Below are 18,009 nucleotides of genomic sequence, written 5' to 3'. Positions count from 1 at the left end.
GGGAGGCGGGGCGGGAAGGCCGGAGTAACTAGTTTGTTGGTGGCTCTCGGGCTGTGCCGCAGCGGCACCGACTCTGGAGCTGTGGGGAGCGGGGGAGGGAAGCGGCAGCAGCGGCGGCAGAAGCTCGGAGGTTCTGGCAGCCAGGGGTCTCTGATCGCGGCGACGGGCCCGGGGCTGAAAGGGCGGCGGGTAGTGGCGCCCCGAGCGGTGAGTACCTGGGCTGGGCTGAGGGCGCCACCTCGGGCCTGGGTAGCTGTGAGCCGGGCCGCCGGCGTAGGCACTTGTCACAGCCCCCGAGCCGCCCCCAGGCCCTGCGCGACCCCCCGTGGGAGCTCCGAGCTGAGTGAGCTTCTGCGGGTCCGGGTTCCCGGAGCCGCGCCGGGAACCGCGGGACCTGGGGCGGGGGTGGCTGCAGTCGGGGGACAATGGTGGGGGGCGGGGTGGGACTGTGGTTCGCCACCCTGTCCCGACGCCGGCTCGTCCTGCGTGCCTGGGGACCCAGCTAGGGCATTTGCGGAGAGCTCTGGGAGAGGGAATGAATTGTTTTGTAAATGGATGTTGCGCGAGGGAGCAGCAACTGTTTCCCTTGAGAGCGGTTGATTCATTCAGTCCGCGGACTCTCTTTTTAAAAAATCACTATCGATCCTGGAAAGAGGACGCTCGCGGCATGTCTTGGAGGCTGTGAGCGGCCCGGAGCTGTGCCCCGGCCAGGCGGGGTCCCCACGCACTTGACACCGAGGGCCAGATGGCCGCCCGCCTCGTGCAGAGGGGTCTCCAGGGACATGCCTGCCGCCCCTGGGACCCCGGCCATTTGTGTCCCACTTGACAGGGCCCCTTGTCCTTGCTTAGAGAGCTGTGGGGCCACAGAGGAAAAGTAACACGCCCGAAGTCCCACCCACTTGCCCACCGGGCGGCGGCCACCCTCCAGCCGGCTCACCTCTTCCTCCCATCTTGCTCGGGCCGAGGACCCCATGCACTGGGGCACGGCCCCCACTGTCCTTTTCAACCCTGGTGGTTGCTTGAGAAGCTTTTCCTTTGGGAGACTGTACCTCCAGGGGCACGGGGCACTTTTGTGCTTCTGCTTCAAACCCCGCCCCCCCCAATGTCATTTCCATTATCTTTGAGCAAAGAAAAACTTTATCGAGGACTATCCACAGCGAATGGGGTGAGGGCAGGCCCAGGCCCCTGAAGGTGTGGTCTGGCTGTTCTTGGGGTCTGCTGGGTTGCTCAGAGCAGGGTGACGGCCCTCTGAGTTTAGGCCATCCCTGGGGAGTCTGGACGGAGAAACCAGCTGTCTGGGCCTTTAGGTTTCACTCTGGCGGTGGGACAGAACGGGGTGGGGAAGTTGTCGGTAGCACTGGGAGGAGTGGCAGAACCCCGTTTTCTTATCGTGGACCAGACTCTGATGATTGTGATTTGGGTCAGATCCTTTGGGACCCTGTGCCTCACTCTCCCCATTCATAGGTGGGGCTGATGGACCCCCGAGTGCTGTTAGGATTCCAAGGGGATGTTGATGGAGGCTAGCATTTGGAGACTGGGGACAGGTAGGACACAAGGTCCACCCCACAGAGGCCAATTTGGTGTCCTAAGACAGGCAGGCGTCCTTGGGTCCCCAGGCTGGACCTGTGGGGGTTGACGGAGTCAGCCTTGGCAGACATCTCTGTGTTCGTCTCTGGTAATTCCGGTTGTCAGGAAGTGACTTCAGGGAGTTTGTTAAAAGGAAGGTAGAGAGAAATGGTAGGATCCTTCACCCTGGGGCTAGGGCCGGATCTGTTTGTGGTGCAGAGAGTGGAGCTGTGGGTGAGGTGCTGACTCCTCATGCCCCTTAATAGCATCTTAAACCTGCGGAAACTCAGTGTGGAGAGAGGAGAGCAGGAAGGAAGGAGGAAGACTGCCCAGGCCTGGGAGTGCCTGGTCTGCGGTGAAAGAGGCTCAGTTCTTTCCATCTATCACTATGATGCATCAGGGTGCGTTATTTAGTGGGTGGTTTGTTCATTCATTTATTAAGTGATTGTTTGAAGGGTCTTGACTGGAACCCTGCCTTCAGGGAGCTCCTGACTGAGGGTGTAGTGGCCTGTGGACTAGGGGCCCTGACACACGGAGGTGTGCGGACACAGTTCCTCAGTGGTAAGGGCAACAAGGGGAGCGGAGGGCACACAGGAGGGGCACAGGGGGTGAAGACCTTCTGAAGAGAGGAGGCCTGGATTAGGTAAAGGTCAGAAAGGCACGCCAGAGCCCATCTTCCAGGCTCGGGGTGGCTGCTTTCGTCCACCACCCACTCAGACTTCTCCCAGAGACAAAGTCATCGCTGACCTTGAGGCAGGTGCAGGTTAAACTTGGAGAGAATGGAGGCCGAAGGTGATGGAAAGGTCCCCTGGGGACTGTGGTGGCCTGGCCTGTGGAGTGCAGTCCCCAGGAAGATGGATGGCTTCTGGACTCAGCCTTTCTGCTCAGGGGGTCCTGGAGGAACCTCCCCCACCCCCACCCCAGTCCCAAAGACTAGCCCATTGCCTGAACCCTTGGTCCCTCTGGACCAGCCCACAGAGTGGGTGTGGCCTGGCCAGGGAGGGGGCCGGCTGAGCTGGCAGGAGAAAACAGAGTGGCCAGATACAAGCCAATCAATCAGTGGGCTGATTGAGATGCTGGTTTTCATTTAATGTGTTAAATTTCATAAGTAAATTGCTTTAGGTAGCCAGGACTTGTTTGAGCATTTTCCCAGCCAGAAAACACTTAATTGGAACAACCGGCAGTGGGGAGAACGTGCCCACCCCCAGCTTTTACTCCCAGCACCCTCGCAGGACTGCCCCTTGGTAATCTGGGTCTGTCTGCAGGCAAGGGAAGTCGGCCCAGTGTCCACAGCAGGTTCCAGCCCCTTCCCTGGACCCCTGAGCCTGAGCAGCGCCGCCCCCATCCTAGTCTAAAGGTAGGAAAAGTGATACATGTCACTTTCGGGCACCCATCTTGCCACACCAACTCCAAGTCCTTCAGCTGTTAGGAGCCAGGAGGGAGGTGGTGTAGGAGTGAGGCCAGAGAGAGGGCTCAGGGACAAAGGGCTGTGTTCCGAGTCTTCAGCACGAGAGCATGGGCTGGGGAGCTGTATCTGGGTTCACCTGTACCTGTGCATCTGTGACCAGCCCTCTCCTGGGGCTGAAACCACATCCCCCTACTGCTGTTCTGGCATCCACAGACTGCCCTTGCGCACTGCTGAATCTTTCCTTCCAAGCCTTGTCGGTGCCTTTCTCATGCAAAAGGATGGGCAATTGTGGCTCCTTGAACTGCTTGTCAAATTGCCAGTTCTGTGGTCAGAACCCCCACTCCTGGAGCCTGTGGGCAGAAAGAGCACTTAACTGGGGGGCTGGGAGTCCTTCTCTGCCCCTTAACTTTTGGGGCCTCAGTTTCCTCTTCTGTAAAGTGGGTGGATGCTCTTCTGTGCCATGCTTCCAGCAAATGTTTTGCTGTGAAATCTCTAAAGTTCTTGCAGCATCTGGTGTTAAATAGTTTTATAAGCCTTGAGTTATTGCGTTAACCTTTGTGGGCAGGAAAAGTTTGACAATCAACAGCCAGTAGAGGGAGGGGGTGCTGAATCGGAAATCAGGAGTTCTAGTTCCTGCTCTGCCTGTGATGTGTCATGGGGCTTTGGGCAAATCACTGTCCCTCTCTGGGGCCCTTTTTCTTTTTACCTGTAGAATGAGGGGCGCAGTAGGCCAGCTCCCAGTTTCTTTTCCTTTCTTGGTGAGTGGAAACTGAGTCAGACTTCCCCATAACTCGAGCTATAAGGCGGTTCTCCCTCAGTTCCCTGCTTCTGCCCACCGCGTCTAGGGCCCCCCTGTGAAGCGCCTGCAGGCACTGGGTGTGCCTATGGGTGATGGGCTGGTGACGCCAGAGGACTGGGTGAAGGGAGAAACAAGCCAGACCCAAAGGAAGGTGGCTTGTTTCCCAGGGTTGCCCTTACTGGTCCTGGATAGGGAGCTGAGCAGATGATATGGGGGAGCAGTTAGAGTAACCCCACTCCTGCACCCCAGAACAGATGGAGTGGGACCTAGCCTGTGGGGTTTCTCCTGGGCATAGAGCCTAGGGCCGCCTCTGAGAAGACAGATGGACAAAGAGCTCCCAGAAGCAAGAGGGATTGAAGGGAGCCCAGGAGGAGATCTCGGGGCTCCTGTCTGCTGCACACCAGGCTTTGCCAAGGAGGTGCCTGCAAGACCAGTCGGATGGCCCCTCCCACAAAGAGGCAGGGAGCTGAGCAGGTCCTGGGGGAATGCTGCCCCAAGGGAGGGGCACCTCCCCACCCACCTCTGTCAGGAGTGAAGACACCTACTGTCAGCAGATCCCTCAGAGTAGGACACAGGGACTGGAAGGGAACCAATAGCCTCGCTCATTTTCTGCCTGCTCCTTGGGTCCCGAAGGAGAACTCACCACAGATCAATCTAGGCTGAATGGAATTAATTTCCTAATTAAGATAAGAGAAGCTTTGCTCCTTTGATGAGCTGCCTGGCAGGTTTGCCCACTGCCAGGCCAGATGTGTCTGGGCGGGAGCAAGGCCCAAGACAGGAGCTCCTTTTCTAGAAAGCCGTGGTGCTCGCATCCGGCATCTAGAGTTCAAGTGCTGCTGTGTCCTCGTGGCCTTGAGAAGCCTTGGATCCGACTGCCACTCTTTCCCCTGCCCGCTGCTGTTGGGCTCGCCGCACAGTGTGGTGGTGGGAGCTACCCGCCCACCTCTCCAGGTCCAGTGCCCTGACCTGTAAAATGCAGGTGGTCTTTGCACCTGAGGCTGTGCTGGGGGTTAGCACAGGAAGCACTCAGAACTGTGCCTAGTACGTAGTGAGTACTCAGGAGCTCTATTTTTGTTGAGTAGTATTGTCGTCACCATTCATCACTGAGCTGTTGTTTTCTAACTTGCAAATTACAGAAATAGTGGGACACATGCTCCCGTTGCACTCCTGGTCCTCCTGTGGGTGGGCGAAGTCTTGTGACTGGTATTGGCCAATCAGATGGGAGCAGAAGCAATGTGTGTCCTTCTGGCCAAGCACTGCATTGTCTGTGCCACACTTGCCACACAGCTCTTTCTCTCTTCTCTCCGGCGTGGTGGCCGCTCTGTCATCTGGGTCCCTGGGAGTGACAGGGATGAGACAATCACCCCACCCCCACCACCAGAACCACGATGCATGTAGTATGAGCAAGAAATAAACCTGTCCTCTAAAGCCACTGGTGTTCGTTGCTGCAGTCTAGTCTAGCTGTCCCTGAGCAAAACAGAACCTTCTCAGGCTTGATTGCGAGGATTAAAGGATCCAGTCTCAGGTGAGATGGTCCATGGCAGTCATGTGTTTGATTTGGCTTCCTTCTCTGCCCAAAGCCACAAGTGTTGCTTCACAACTGAGTAGGGTTTCACAGGCCTTGACCCCTTACCTTTCTGGGAAAGCAGAGGCAGTCATTCTGGGCAAGGCTGGTGCAATGCACGGCCCGAACCCTTCCTCCAGGAGCGACGCGGCCGCACACCTATGGATTTGCAGGGCCAGCTCTGGCTCCCCAACCACCAGAGGCTGCCGTCAGCCTGGGACTTTCCATCAATCTTGGAAGCTGACGTATTAGGCAGCCCTTCCTGGAGTGTGCTTAACACTTGGGTGCATTAAGTAAAAAGGCTGGAACGTGTGGACAAGGCACTGAAGCATTTGCCCGCCCCTATGGGTCTGCTGGGACCTCCACCCAGGCTGTGGTGCAGGCCAACGGGCAGGCTGCGTATAGGGTAACCTCGGGACTCCTGCCTGGCCGGGCCTGGTGGCAAGGACTGTGTGTTTGTCGGTCATGGCCTGAGCACAGCAGGTGGGGACCAGGCTGTCCCAAGATGTGCTCTGTCAGGGTGTGGAGGTGTTGGTACTCTGCCCGGGGGGGGGGGGGGCTGAGCTCAGGGGTAAGCGGGCCTGCCCCCCTGCCTGCCCTTTGTGGGGAACTGTTTGATGTGGGGGCACGTTGGTACTACCCAAAGAGGAATGCCATTTATTACCAAGCAGTGTATGAGGCAACATCCTCACTCTGCCCTGGGCCAGCCGCCATGCCGGCCCTCCCCTGCAGGAGAACTGGGGGTTGAGGTGAGGCTGAGGGCTGGGGTGGGGTGCAGCGGCAACCAGCAGACTAACCACATGAAAGCAGAAGGTATGCGTTATATCATTCTTGTAACAGTACTGCCGGTGTGAAATCTTTCACAGTAAAAAGCTGGAAAACAAAATCAAAATAAATACACAGCAAAAATACAAACAATTCTCATCCATTGCGTTTTAAATGAAAAACTGGGTACATATAACTTTTAAAAAGTATGTATTTTTTTTTTTTGTAAAGAAAGGGCCATTGAAAGGCAGAAACATCTTAGAGAAAGGACCCTTTGTCTGATAATTAACTTGTATCTGCAATGATCTGTGGCCCTGATTCAGTTACAGTGGTCACACTAATTTTCCTTTCAATTAACAATTAGATTTGTCCACCTAATAGGGTGCTTAGTTTGTTTTCCACTTAAAATTTGGAAGGGTGCACGCCTGCACCCTGTGGGCTCCCTGAGGTGCTCCCAGACATTGGGGTGGGGCTGGCATTTGAGCCACAGTGTCACGATGTGTCCGCCCAGAGCCCCGGCCTGGGAAGGGTGTGGCCGCCTGCAGCGCTGCCTGTGTGTGACCTGTGATGTGGGACAGTCGTGCCTATGTCCTTCGCTACCACAGCTCTAGGACTAACCTAGACCAATTGGCTAGACAAAAACCGTTAGTGTTTTTCCTGGTTATAAAAACACTACATACTCATTAACAAATCAAACCACTTAAAGATGAGTGGACAGTAAAAGTCCTCCTTATTCAAAGCAGAGGTTAGGGCCAGAGTAGCGGTGGGAGTGTCTGCTGTGCTCCTTATTCAGCCGCAGTGGTAACGACAGCGACAGGAGTAAAATAGCGGACGGAGGGCTTCGTGCATGACAGGCCCTGGACGTTCTGAACGCTCGTCGCTAACCGTCTCACTTGATTCTCACAGCAGCCCTAGAAAGTAGTGATTGTTCACATCATCACTTTTTGGTTGCAAAAAAAAAAGAAGTAGACCCAGGAAAGCAAATTAACTTTGCCAAGGTCATACAGCAACAGCTAAGCTGTCTTCAGGAGCCCCGTTCCTAAACCCTGTCCCGGAGGAACTAGGACCTTTCCTCAGGGCTGCTGTGATCGCCTCTGGTGCCTTTTTCTCTTAGAATAGAGGCCTTTGGCTTTCAGTTGCAGGAATTTTGGGAGGGCATGGAGAGTTTTTCTGAAGGTCTTACCCATTAGCTACTTTGTTTCCCTGTCCGTTTAGTTAACTTCCAAGGATGGGGAGAAGTGAGCTGGGCACTTGGTTACCTGGTACATCTAACAGCTTCCTGGGCTGGGTGCATGACTGGTACTGATCACTGCCCATCAGCTCATGAAACCCATTCCCGAGGTGGAGAGGGTGGAGGGACCTACCTGGTTAGGACCCCTTATCAAGGAGAGCAGCCCTGACCTCTGAATCTGGTGAGTCCTTGTACTACTTGTGAACCTTGATGGCAAGTGACAGAAACCCCTCTCAAGCAGGCAAAAAGGACATCTAGGCCAGATGGGCTCAGACTGAGCGGGGACCAGAGGCCCCACTCTGCCTCACCCTGCAGCTTCCATCTGGGGCAGCGCAGCCGCCATCTGCTCTGCTCCCAGCCTCTGTCCAATCCTGTTTGCAGCCCTGGGAACAGAGCCTGCTCCATGCCCCGCAGTTCATCACACATTGTGGACAAGAGTCTCCTTGCTCCATCTTGGGTGTCAGGTCCATTGCAGTGGCTGGGAGGATGGCACAGGCTGATTGGTGGGCCGGGGTCTCATTCAGCCAACCCTCGGGGCCCAGTGATATGCCCGGGCCAAATGCCCAACATGGGACCTGCACCCTGGACAGTCAGGGTGTCAGTGCAGGCAGCAGGGCGTTGTGCTGGCTCTCATGAGAGAGCTGCCACATGTGCCCACCGTCACAGCCATCTCTGCAGCACCAGCCACCACCCCAGCTCAGGGTCAGGGACACAGCCAGGCAAGCACTTGAGTTCGGTGCCCTCCGCTCGGAGGTGCCTGGGCTGACAGTTGTCTCCGGTGGGAACCTGTTTGGGTGTGTTGCTGGCTCTTTGCCTGTGTGGGAAGTTTGCGTCAGCCTGCAGGCATATAGGTGCTGAGCAAGACACCAGTCAGCTCCGGGGCCCCGGGCTGACCGAGCAGTGTGGGCTTGGAAAGGTCGCCACATGCCCTCAACTGCGTGGCAAATACGGCTGCTCTATACAGGTGGGCCCTGCTTTCTGGTGCTTTCTCAGTCTGCGTCTTGATTTGTCCCGCCCTTTCCCCATCCAGAAGGAGTCCCCACCTAGATCCCTCACAGGGCAGCCCTGTCAACAACACCCCACAGGGAGTCGGGGTCCTGCTCACATCCCACAGCCCCAGTGCCAGCTGCCTCACGTGCAGACCTGGGACCCGCTCCAAGGGGGGCTGAGAGGGAGGGAGCGTGCCACACAGGGCCAGAAACCCAGGGTGCCTCTGCCTGATGGGTTCAGAGTGTGTGTGTGTCCACATGTGACCACGCAGGGAAGGCAGTGGCTGTCCACTCTGGTCAGCCAGGGGCCAGGTCCTATGAGCGTCCGTGGAGCCCGCTCCCCCGGGAATAGGTGCGGATGACACCCTGTTACACGCCTGTGGTTAATGCGGTAGAGAGCTGGCATTCCAGCCCAGGCTGCCTGTAAATGGAATGCAAGAGGAGTTCGGCACCACAGACAGTGTCCAAGCACAGGCATTCAGGGCCGCATTCAGTTCAAGCTCAGAAATGGCCTGGCTCCCTGGCTGGGCTCAGGGTCAGCTGCGGGGCAGGCGCAGTGAGGTGCTTAGGGACCCCGAGCAGGCGGGTACCTCAGTAATGCAGGTGCTCAAGAGTGGACCTGAAGCAGAGCCTCAGCATCAGAGCCCTGATTGGGAGTCCTCCCAAGTCGTCCCCCAGCAGGGTGCGCAGGTCAGAGGCCCCCTCGTGCCTAGGCACAGTGGGGACAGGATGGATGAGTCACCCAGTTAATGGCCACAGTTTGGAAAGTGTCTGATGATTACGCCAGGAGGAGGATTTAGCAAGCACAGCAAGATTTGGGGAAACACGTCACAGCGTCTGGAATTCACATGGGGCAATTCAGCTCTGTGGGGGGCTTATCCTGCCGGCAGGCCAGTGCAGCCTCTTGTCTCCTTGACACCGGTCCCGGGGTGAGGCTCAAAGGTTGTGCCCTGTAAATAATTGCCAACAAGCGAGCAGCACTCAGAAGCCTGAGCAGGACAGGGACTTCACTTTATAGAAGGGAAGACTGGGGTGCAGAGGAAAGGAGAGGTGCCCCAGGGCCAGTGGTGGGGTGGGGACCACGGTGCCCTGCCCTCACCCTCCTGCTGGTTGCATGTATCACCCCATTCCGAGGGCCAACCTCTTAACCCCAGAGCCCAGTGGCCCATGGTGCCTGGAGCTTGGGGGCCAGAACAGCAAGACCAGGCCCAACCGCTGTGCCTTCCCTACCCAGGCCCAGGCCGCTCTGATCTCGTCAGTTTGCGGCTTCTCTGGTTCTTTGACAAGAAAGGAGTGAGTGGGAGAGAACACACACCTGGACACTCATTTCCAGTTTCACCGAAGCATGAAATTGCTTCCTTCCTTTACTGGATCATTGCTTACCTAGAACATTGACTTGAAGTGGAGACAGGGGGCTACAGACTTTTGAAAATGAAAATACGGATCCAGGATGGTGGCACAGTAGGTGGATGTTACACTTACCCCCTCCTAGTACCCAACTGGAATTATAACTAAACTATGGGGCAAGCAGCCTGAATAACCAACTGAAGACTAGCTGGAGAGAGGTCTTATAACCAAGGGTTTACAGAAGGGTCCACACCGAGACCAACAGGAGGGTGGAGACGCGAAAAGAGCCGGCTCCCACAGCTACAGACGAGGCATCCGGCCGGACTGGAAAAAAGAAGAAGTAAAACTAACATTATTTGCAGATGACATGCTTCCGTTTATAGAGGACCCTAAAGATTCCCCCCCATAAAACTACTAGAAGTGATAGATGAATTCAGTAAAGTATCAGGATACAGAATAAATATCCAGAAATCAGTTGCATTTTTATATACCAATAATGAACTATCAGAAAGGGAAATTAAGAAAATAATCCCATTTACATCAAAAAGTAAAATACTGAGAAATAAATTTAACCAAGGATGTAAATGGCCTATACTCCGAAAAGTGTAAGACACTGAAGAAAGAAAATTAAGAAGATACAAATGAGTGGAAGCATATACCATATTCATGGATAGGAAAAAAATTAAATCATTAAAATGTGCATAATGCCAAAAACAATCTGCAGATTCAACACAATTTCTATCAAAATACCAATGGCAAATTTCACAGAACTAATACAAATATTCTAAAAATTTATATGGAACCATAAAGGACCCTGAATAGCCACAGTGATCCTGAGAAAGAAGAACGAAGTTGGAGGAATCGCACTACCTGACATCGAACTATTCTACAAGGCTGGAGTAATCAGAGCACGATGGTGGCAGAGAAACACACACAGATCAGCGGAATAGGACAGAGCGCGCAGAAATGACCCGCGCCTATGTGGCAAGTTAGTACGTGACAAAAGGGGGCAGGAACATACAGGGGGGAAACGGCCTATTCAATAAATGGTGCTGGGAAAACTGGACAGATAACAGACAGAAAAAGTGAAACTAGACCACTTTCTTACACCACACACAAGAATAAACTCAAAATGGGTGAAAGGCTTAAATGTTAGACTCAACTATAAAAATCCTAGAAGAAAATATAGGTAGGAAAATCTCAGACATTTTTCATAGCAATATTTTTTTCTGATACATCTCCTTGGGTAAGGGAAACAAAAGAAAAAAATTAACAGTGGGACTATATCAAACTAAACAGTTTTTGCACAGCAAAGGAAACCAATGAAATGAAAAGAAACCCCACTGAAGGGGAGAACATATTTGCCAATGATACATCTGATAAGGGGTTAATATTCAAAATTTATGGAAAACTTATAATGCTCAACACCAAAGAAAGAGAATCCGATTTAAGAATGGGCAAAGGACTTGAATAGATACTTCTCCAAAGACGACATACAGAGGGCCCAGAGACATATGAAAAGATGCTCAATGTTACTAGCCATCAGAGAGATGCAAGTTAAAACCACAATGAGATATCATCTCACATCTGTCAGAATGGCCACCATCAATAAATCAACAGACAGGAAGTGCTGGCGAGGATGTGGAGGAAGGGAAACCCTTGTGCACTATCAGTGGAAATGCAGACTGATGCAGCCACTGTGGAAAGCAGTATGGAGATACCGCAAAATATTAAAAATTGGAGCTATCTCATGATCCAGCTCTTCCATTTCTGGGAGCATATTGAAGGAACCCAAACACTAATTCGAAAGAATATGTGCCCCCAGATATTCATTGCAGCGTTATTTACAGTAGCCAAGATTTGGAAGAGCAGGTGCCCATGAGTAATGACTAGAAGAAAATGCTATGGTACGTTTACACAGTGGAATACCATTCAGCTATGAAAAAGAAGGAAATCTTAGCTTTTGTGACAGCATAGCATGGATGGACCTGGAGAGCATTATGCTAAGTGAAATAAGCCGAAGACAAGTACCATATGGTTTCACTTATATGTAGAACCTCATGAACAAAATAAACAAACAAACAAAACAGAAACAGACTCATGGGCACAGAGAACAGACCCCCAGCTGTCAGAGGGGAGGGGGGTGAGGAGTGGGTGAAAAAGGTGAGGGGATTAACCAAAAGCCCCCACAAAACTCAGAAACCACAGTATGGCGATTGCGAGAGGGGCAGTGGGGTGGGGGGGTGGAAGAGGGTAAAGGGGGGATAAATATTGATGGAAGGAGACTTGAATTTGGGTGGTGAACACACAAGACCAGTGTCACCCAATGAATTCAGTAAAACTAAAAAAAGAAAAGGGTTTTGTTTTGTTTTGTTGGGGTTTTTTTTTTTTGCCTCATTACTAACTGGAAGACATCACAGGCTTTGGGAGTCAGGGCACTGCATTCAGTTAGCTTTTTGGCCACTTTTCTCGAAACGTGATTTTGCCTGCCTGGCTGAGCCTCTTGTTCCCACAGCGCTGCTATGGGGCCTTCAGTCATCCCGTTGGCTGGACTTTTGATTGAAGTGCTTTGCAATCTCCCAAATTCAAATGGGTGACAAGGTTGTGTCTGTTCACAGGGACCAGCACTCTGAGCCTTGTCCCAGCTGGGCAGAGGATGACAGACAGGGTAGGCAGGGGAAGTGCTCTGTCAGGTTGGGTGGCTCCAACGGCCAGGTTTTTCCGCCCCTCTGGCTGAGGCGAATCTGGATTGCTTCACTGTTCAGTGTGTCCCGGTGTCATCTGGGCCTTTGCCTCGGCTTCCTTTTGGGACCTCTGAACTGAGCCAGTGTGAGTCAGGGGTCAGCTGGCCTCACCCCCACACCCTCGCACATCCCAGTTGGGTCAAGAGGTCTCTGAGACCCCGGATGCTGAAAATGTTCCTACACTGAGCACTTGGGCTGACAGCACCTCTCCAGGATCTTTCCAAGGGAAGGGCCCGGGGGCTTGGCCAGCACTGCTTGGAGCCCCGGGGGTGTGAGGTTGTGCTTGGGGGTGTGCCTGTCCTTGAAAACATCATTTCAAGTGCCCCTGCAGGAATCGGTCTCCTTGGGCCTGTGGAGGCTAGAGACTGGGCCTGGCCCTGGACAGCCCACGTGGAATCCTGCCCCAGCCCAGTGGGCAGCCGCTTTGCTTCTCTGAGTCTTTCTCCCCTGCTGTGAAACAGGGCCACATGAGCAGCGTCCCCAGAGGCTGGAGTGCCATCAAGCACACACACTACTTAGCATTGCCCTGATGTTGGCTTACCCAGGCCAGGGACACCATTTGCATGTTCTCGTAACCACAGGTGGCAGCACAGCTTGAACGTGCCCCGGGGTGGCTCGTATGCAGGCCAAAGGTGTCTGGTTCCAGAGCTGATGCAAACTCAGAAGAAAACCAGTTTGCAAGGGCAGGGGTGAAGGCCAGCCTCGGCTGCCTGTGTGGTCCTCAGCAATGGGTTTGGTTGACATGAGGGACGGAGCTGAGCAGAGAAGGGTGGGAGAGGGCCGGGGAGCAGGGGAGCCAGAGCCTGTGAAGTCACTGTGTCAGGAGTGGCCCTTCTTACCTGTGGCCCTGTCCCCTGCAGGTTGGCTCAGCATGTCGGTCAGTGTCCACGAGACCCGCAAGTCGCGGAGCAGCACAGGGTCCATGAACATCACACTCTTCCACAAGGCCTCGCACCCCGACTGTGTGCTCGCCCACCTCAACACCCTGCGCAAGCACCGCATGTTCACCGATGTCACGCTCTGGGCAGGGGACCGCGCCTTCCCCTGCCACCGCGCCGTGCTGGCCGCCTCCAGCCGCTATTTCGAGGCCATGTTCAGCCATGGCCTGCGTGAGAGCCGGGACGACACGGTCAACTTCCAGGACAACCTGCACCCCGAGGTGCTGGAGCTGCTGCTGGACTTTGCCTACTCGTCCCGCATCGCCATCACCGAGGAGAACGCGGAGTCCCTGCTGGAGGCCGGCGACATGCTGCAGTTCCACGACGTGCGGGATGCAGCCGCTGAGTTCCTGGAGAAGAACCTCTTCCCCTCCAACTGCCTGGGCATGCTGCTGCTGTCGGACGCCCACCAGTGCCGCCGGCTGTACGAGTTCTCCTGGCGCATGTGTCTGGTGCACTTCGAGACGGTGCGGCAGAGCGAGGACTTCAACAGCCTGTCCAAGGACATGCTGCTGGACCTCATCTCCAGCGACGAGCTGGAGACAGAGGACGAGCGGGTGGTCTTCGAGGCCATCCTCCAGTGGGTGAAGCACGACCTCGAGGGGCGGAAGGCCCACCTGCCCGAGCTCCTCCGGAGCGTGCGGCTGGCCCTGCTGCCCTCCGACTGCCTGAAGGAGGCCGTGTCCCGAGAGGCCCTGCTCACGGCGGACGAGCACACCAGGCTCATCATAGACGAGGCGCTCCACTGCAAGAGCAAGATCCTGCAGAACGATGGGGTGGTCACCAGCCCCTGTGCCCGGCCGCGCAAGGCAGGCCACACGCTCCTCATCCTGGGCGGCCAGACCTTCATGTGCGACAAGATCTACCAGGTGGACCACAAGGCCAAGGAGATCATCCCGAAGGCAGACCTGCCCAGCCCCCGGAAGGAGTTCAGTGCCTCCGCAATCGGCTGCAAGGTCTACGTGACTGGGGGCAGGGGCTCCGAAAACGGGGTCTCCAAGGACGTGTGGGTGTACGACACTGTCCACGAGGAGTGGTCCAAGGCAGCCCCCATGCTGATCGCCCGCTTCGGCCATGGCTCAGCCGAGTTGGAGAACTGTCTCTACGTGGTGGGGGGACACACGTCCCTGGCAGGCGTCTTCCCAGCCTCCCCTTCTGTCTCCCTGAAGCAGGTGGAGAAGTACGACCCTGGGGCTAACAAGTGGACGATGGTGGCCCCCTTGAGGGATGGAGTCAGCAACGCGGCTGTGGTGAGCGCCAAGCTGAAACTGTTCGTTTTCGGGGGGACCAGCATCCACCGGGACATGGTGTCCAAGGTCCAGTGCTACGACCCCTCGGAGAACCGGTGGGCAATCAAGGCCGAGTGCCCCCAGCCTTGGCGATACACGGGCGCCGCCGTGCTGGGCAGCCAGATATTCATCATGGGAGGCGACACGGAATTCACGGCCGCCTCTGCCTACCGCTTCGACTGCGAGACCAACCAGTGGACTCGGATTGGGGACATGACCGCCAAGCGCATGTCCTGCCACGCCCTGGCCTCGGGCAACAAGCTCTATGTGGTGGGGGGCTACTTTGGGACCCAGAGGTGTAAGACCCTGGACTGCTACGACCCCACTGCGGACACATGGAGCTGCATCACCACCGTGCCCTACTCGCTCATCCCCACGGCCTTTGTCAGCACCTGGAAGCACCTGCCTGCGTGAGGAGCCCCCGCAGAGCCAGGTGAGACCAGCCCTGGGGCCTGTTCCCACTCTGGGTAAAGGTCACTGTCTTCCAGGGATGGCCGGGTTGGGCAGCAGGGACTGGGGGATTCTGGGACCTTCTTTCAGAGCGAAAGCCTTGCTTCTGCCCCTTCCTTGCAGATGACCTTGAGCAAAGCAGACAACCCTTCTGCCCAATGGGGAGACAGCCAGACAAGGCCACACGTCAGAATCACCAGGGGTCTTCTGGCAATTCCATGAGAAGTGTAGGCCAACCTGCGAAGTCTGAGGCACGGTCTCCGTGCAACAGTGTCCTCACTTCTGACACCCACTGCAGGGCAGGGGCTTCCCAGGACCACCACAGACTCACGTGTCACTGCAGGGCCTCCCAGAACGCACTGAGGCTGGCACGTTCATGGTTGTGGTTTATTACAGGGAAACGATACAGATTAAGGTCAGCGATGGCCAGAGATGCGTGGGGGTGCGGGGAGGTCACAACAAAAAGCGTCCACACGAGCACCGCGTCCTCTCCCTGTGGGGTCAGGACAGCGTTCCTCTCCCGGCATCGGTGAGTGACGGTACGCACAGTGTGGCCAACAGGGACGCTCCCAGAAACCTTCAGATCCAGAATGGTCACCAGAACCCTGCACTCAGGCCAGATCACCTCACGGCCCATGTGCCTACTCTGTCTCCAGGTCACCTGGGACAGGGTGACCCAGAGCCCCAACCCTAGGTCACATGATGCCCCACCCCAGCCTGAGCCAACCCAATCCTATCAAGTGCGATGTAGAGCACCTCCCAGAAGCCAGGGCAAAGGCCAGACCTCTGTTTGGACAAGGCCAAATTCTCTCCCACACAGACGGCCACATCCAGGCTGCAGGTCCCCGTGAGTCTAGGGTGCAGCTGCTGGGAGACCCCACCCCAGGCTCCTGTGCTGGTGCCGTGGGCCTGGGTGACACTAGAGGCAGTGGGTGGCTCCCGGGACTGCACTGCTTCTTACCTGCTGGGTGAATGGAGATGCAGGCTGCCTAGAGAGCTCAGCCCACCCGTGCGGAGGGCTCACTTTTCTTTCCCTTTCGGAGTCACCGTGAGACCTTCCTCACACGTGGGCAGGACTCCCATTCTTCCTCTCTCTGTTGCCCTGCAGGCTCTGCATGTTTCTCCCAGTCCCCGGCTGCAGCCTTCCCTGTCACAGAGTGGCCCTGTCCCTGTCTGCCACACCCGGAAGCTCAGCCGGCACTGGGCCAGCCCTCCAAGTGGCCGGCAGCACTGGTCTTGGGGGAAGTCCTAAGCTTAGACAAGAGAAGTCGTCTCCAGCACGGTGTGTCTACCTGAGGCTTTGTCCACTTTGCAGTGGTTTGGGGGAGGGGATCTTCCACGGGGCACGCAGTGACACCAGGACTCCCTCAGCCTCCAGAAGGAGGACACATGTGCAGAGCTTTGAGGTCACAGGTTTCAGTGAGTCCTGGACGGGGCCTAGGGGGCCAGGCCCAGAAAAGCCTAAGGGAGGGGGTGGACAGCACCGACAGCCCAGCTTTGTGTGACTCAGGACTTCCCTGTGGGCGTTGTGATGTCAGCCACAGAGGACGTCCCAGGCCTCAGGGAAACAGGGCCCAGCAGGACAGAGAGCAGATGTGACCAAGGAGAAAACCCAGGCTACACGTGATAGGGGGCAGAACCTGTAGGGTGATCTCAGTGGCACCCACGCAGCCTCACTAGCAGGTGACGCCCCGGCCGTTGGGTTATAAAGGAAATCTCCCGTGGGCTCCTCCACAGAGGTGGGCTTGCCCTCAGTGACTTCGCCACCTCCCACCAGGCCAGCCTTGCCGCGGGTGCAGACACAGATGTCACACAGCAGGACCCAGGGCCTTGGGAGCCACGTGCTGCTAGACAAGGGTCGCCTCCCCTCCACAAGCAGCAGCAATGACCCCATGTCCTCAAGGGACCACACTGGTCCACAGGTTGTGGCCCTCCCATTCAAGACAAGCAGCAGCTAGGAGCTGGGGACCCAGAGGGACTCCAGGGTGCCCACTGTAGATCCCACGGTGCTGGACACATCTCAGAGTAGAGGCCAGCAACGAGGTCACCGCCCCTGACCCCAACCAGCATCTGTTGGTCTCCGGCATCCTGGCCTTCCAGCTGGTAACTGGATTTGGCCCCTCTGCCCTGAGCTCACAAAGCAACCACAGTCTGAGGAGAACTGCCAGGCATTTGTTCATTTTCTTTCACCTTCCAAGTCGTTGGGACCCCCTCATCAGTCTCTCCCTAGCATGTGGGGCTCTGGAGAGATCAGCTCCTCCCGGCAGCCACCCTGACACCCAGGGTCAGTTTCCAGCTCATCGCTCGCTCACCCCAGTATGCCATTCACTGGAGGTGAGGGGGGACCCTTGTGCCTCAGGCAGGACCTGTGGCTCCCACTCCGTGCAGTGCTGCCTGGCTGGTTCAGGGCCAGGCTCCAAAGTGAGGCCACGTCACAAGCCAGCTGCCTTCATAATTCAGCCCTGCCCCTCCCAGGACCTCCGTGCGGGCAGTAGCCCTTCGGCTTCTTGCGGACTCCGACCTTGTCAGGTTCACCCACTGATGAACGCCAGCTGCCCCTTGGGAATGTTCTAGAAGCAGAAGGCGCGTCTCATCTTCAGACTGCACACACCCTCTGGGTCGGGGCTTGCCTGTCTCCCTCTCAGCCACCCTGCTGCCGTGGGGCTCTGGTCCCGGGAGATGGCTCCGCTGGAAAACTCCGAGAAGCCCCTGCTCCTAGGGCCTGAGGCGGGGAGGCAGCTCTGCAGGAGCCCCCAACCCTGCAGGGCTGCTGAGCTGAGCTAAGCACACTTCTCACAGCACAAAGGACCTCACGGTGCTTTCCTCAAACGTTGATACCTTTTTCTGTTTCTAATTTAATAAATGAATTGAGAACATTCCTGCTTTCTATGGGCTCTGGAGCCTTTCTTGGGGGACATA

General features: G+C 55.9%; 1 protein-coding gene across 3 annotated transcripts; it reads left to right on the top strand.

Moving 5' to 3' along the window:
* The first annotated feature begins 24 nt into the window (after positions 1-24).
* On the top strand, positions 25-17,416 carry KLHL25 (kelch like family member 25). Of its 3 annotated transcripts, none has more exons than XM_053913209.2 (3): positions 25-207; positions 13,274-15,073; positions 16,199-17,416. In XM_053913209.2, the coding sequence occupies exon 2, from the start codon at positions 13,285-13,287 to the stop codon at positions 15,052-15,054; it is 1,770 nt and encodes a 589-aa protein (XP_053769184.1). In that variant the 5' UTR covers positions 25-207; positions 13,274-13,284; the 3' UTR covers positions 15,055-15,073; positions 16,199-17,416. The 3 variants fall into 3 exon arrangements, with proteins under 3 accessions (XP_053769184.1, XP_053769185.1, XP_053769182.1); XM_053913210.2 differs by having other exon boundaries at positions 15,214-17,416; XM_053913207.2 differs by having other exon boundaries at positions 13,274-17,416.
* Positions 17,417-18,009: the final 593 nt, after the last annotated feature.

Source organism: Desmodus rotundus, chromosome 10, assembly GCF_022682495.2.
Source record: "Desmodus rotundus isolate HL8 chromosome 10, HLdesRot8A.1, whole genome shotgun sequence".
NCBI lineage: Eukaryota > Metazoa > Chordata > Mammalia > Chiroptera > Phyllostomidae > Desmodus > Desmodus rotundus.
This window is presented reverse-complemented; position numbering and strand designations above follow the sequence as displayed.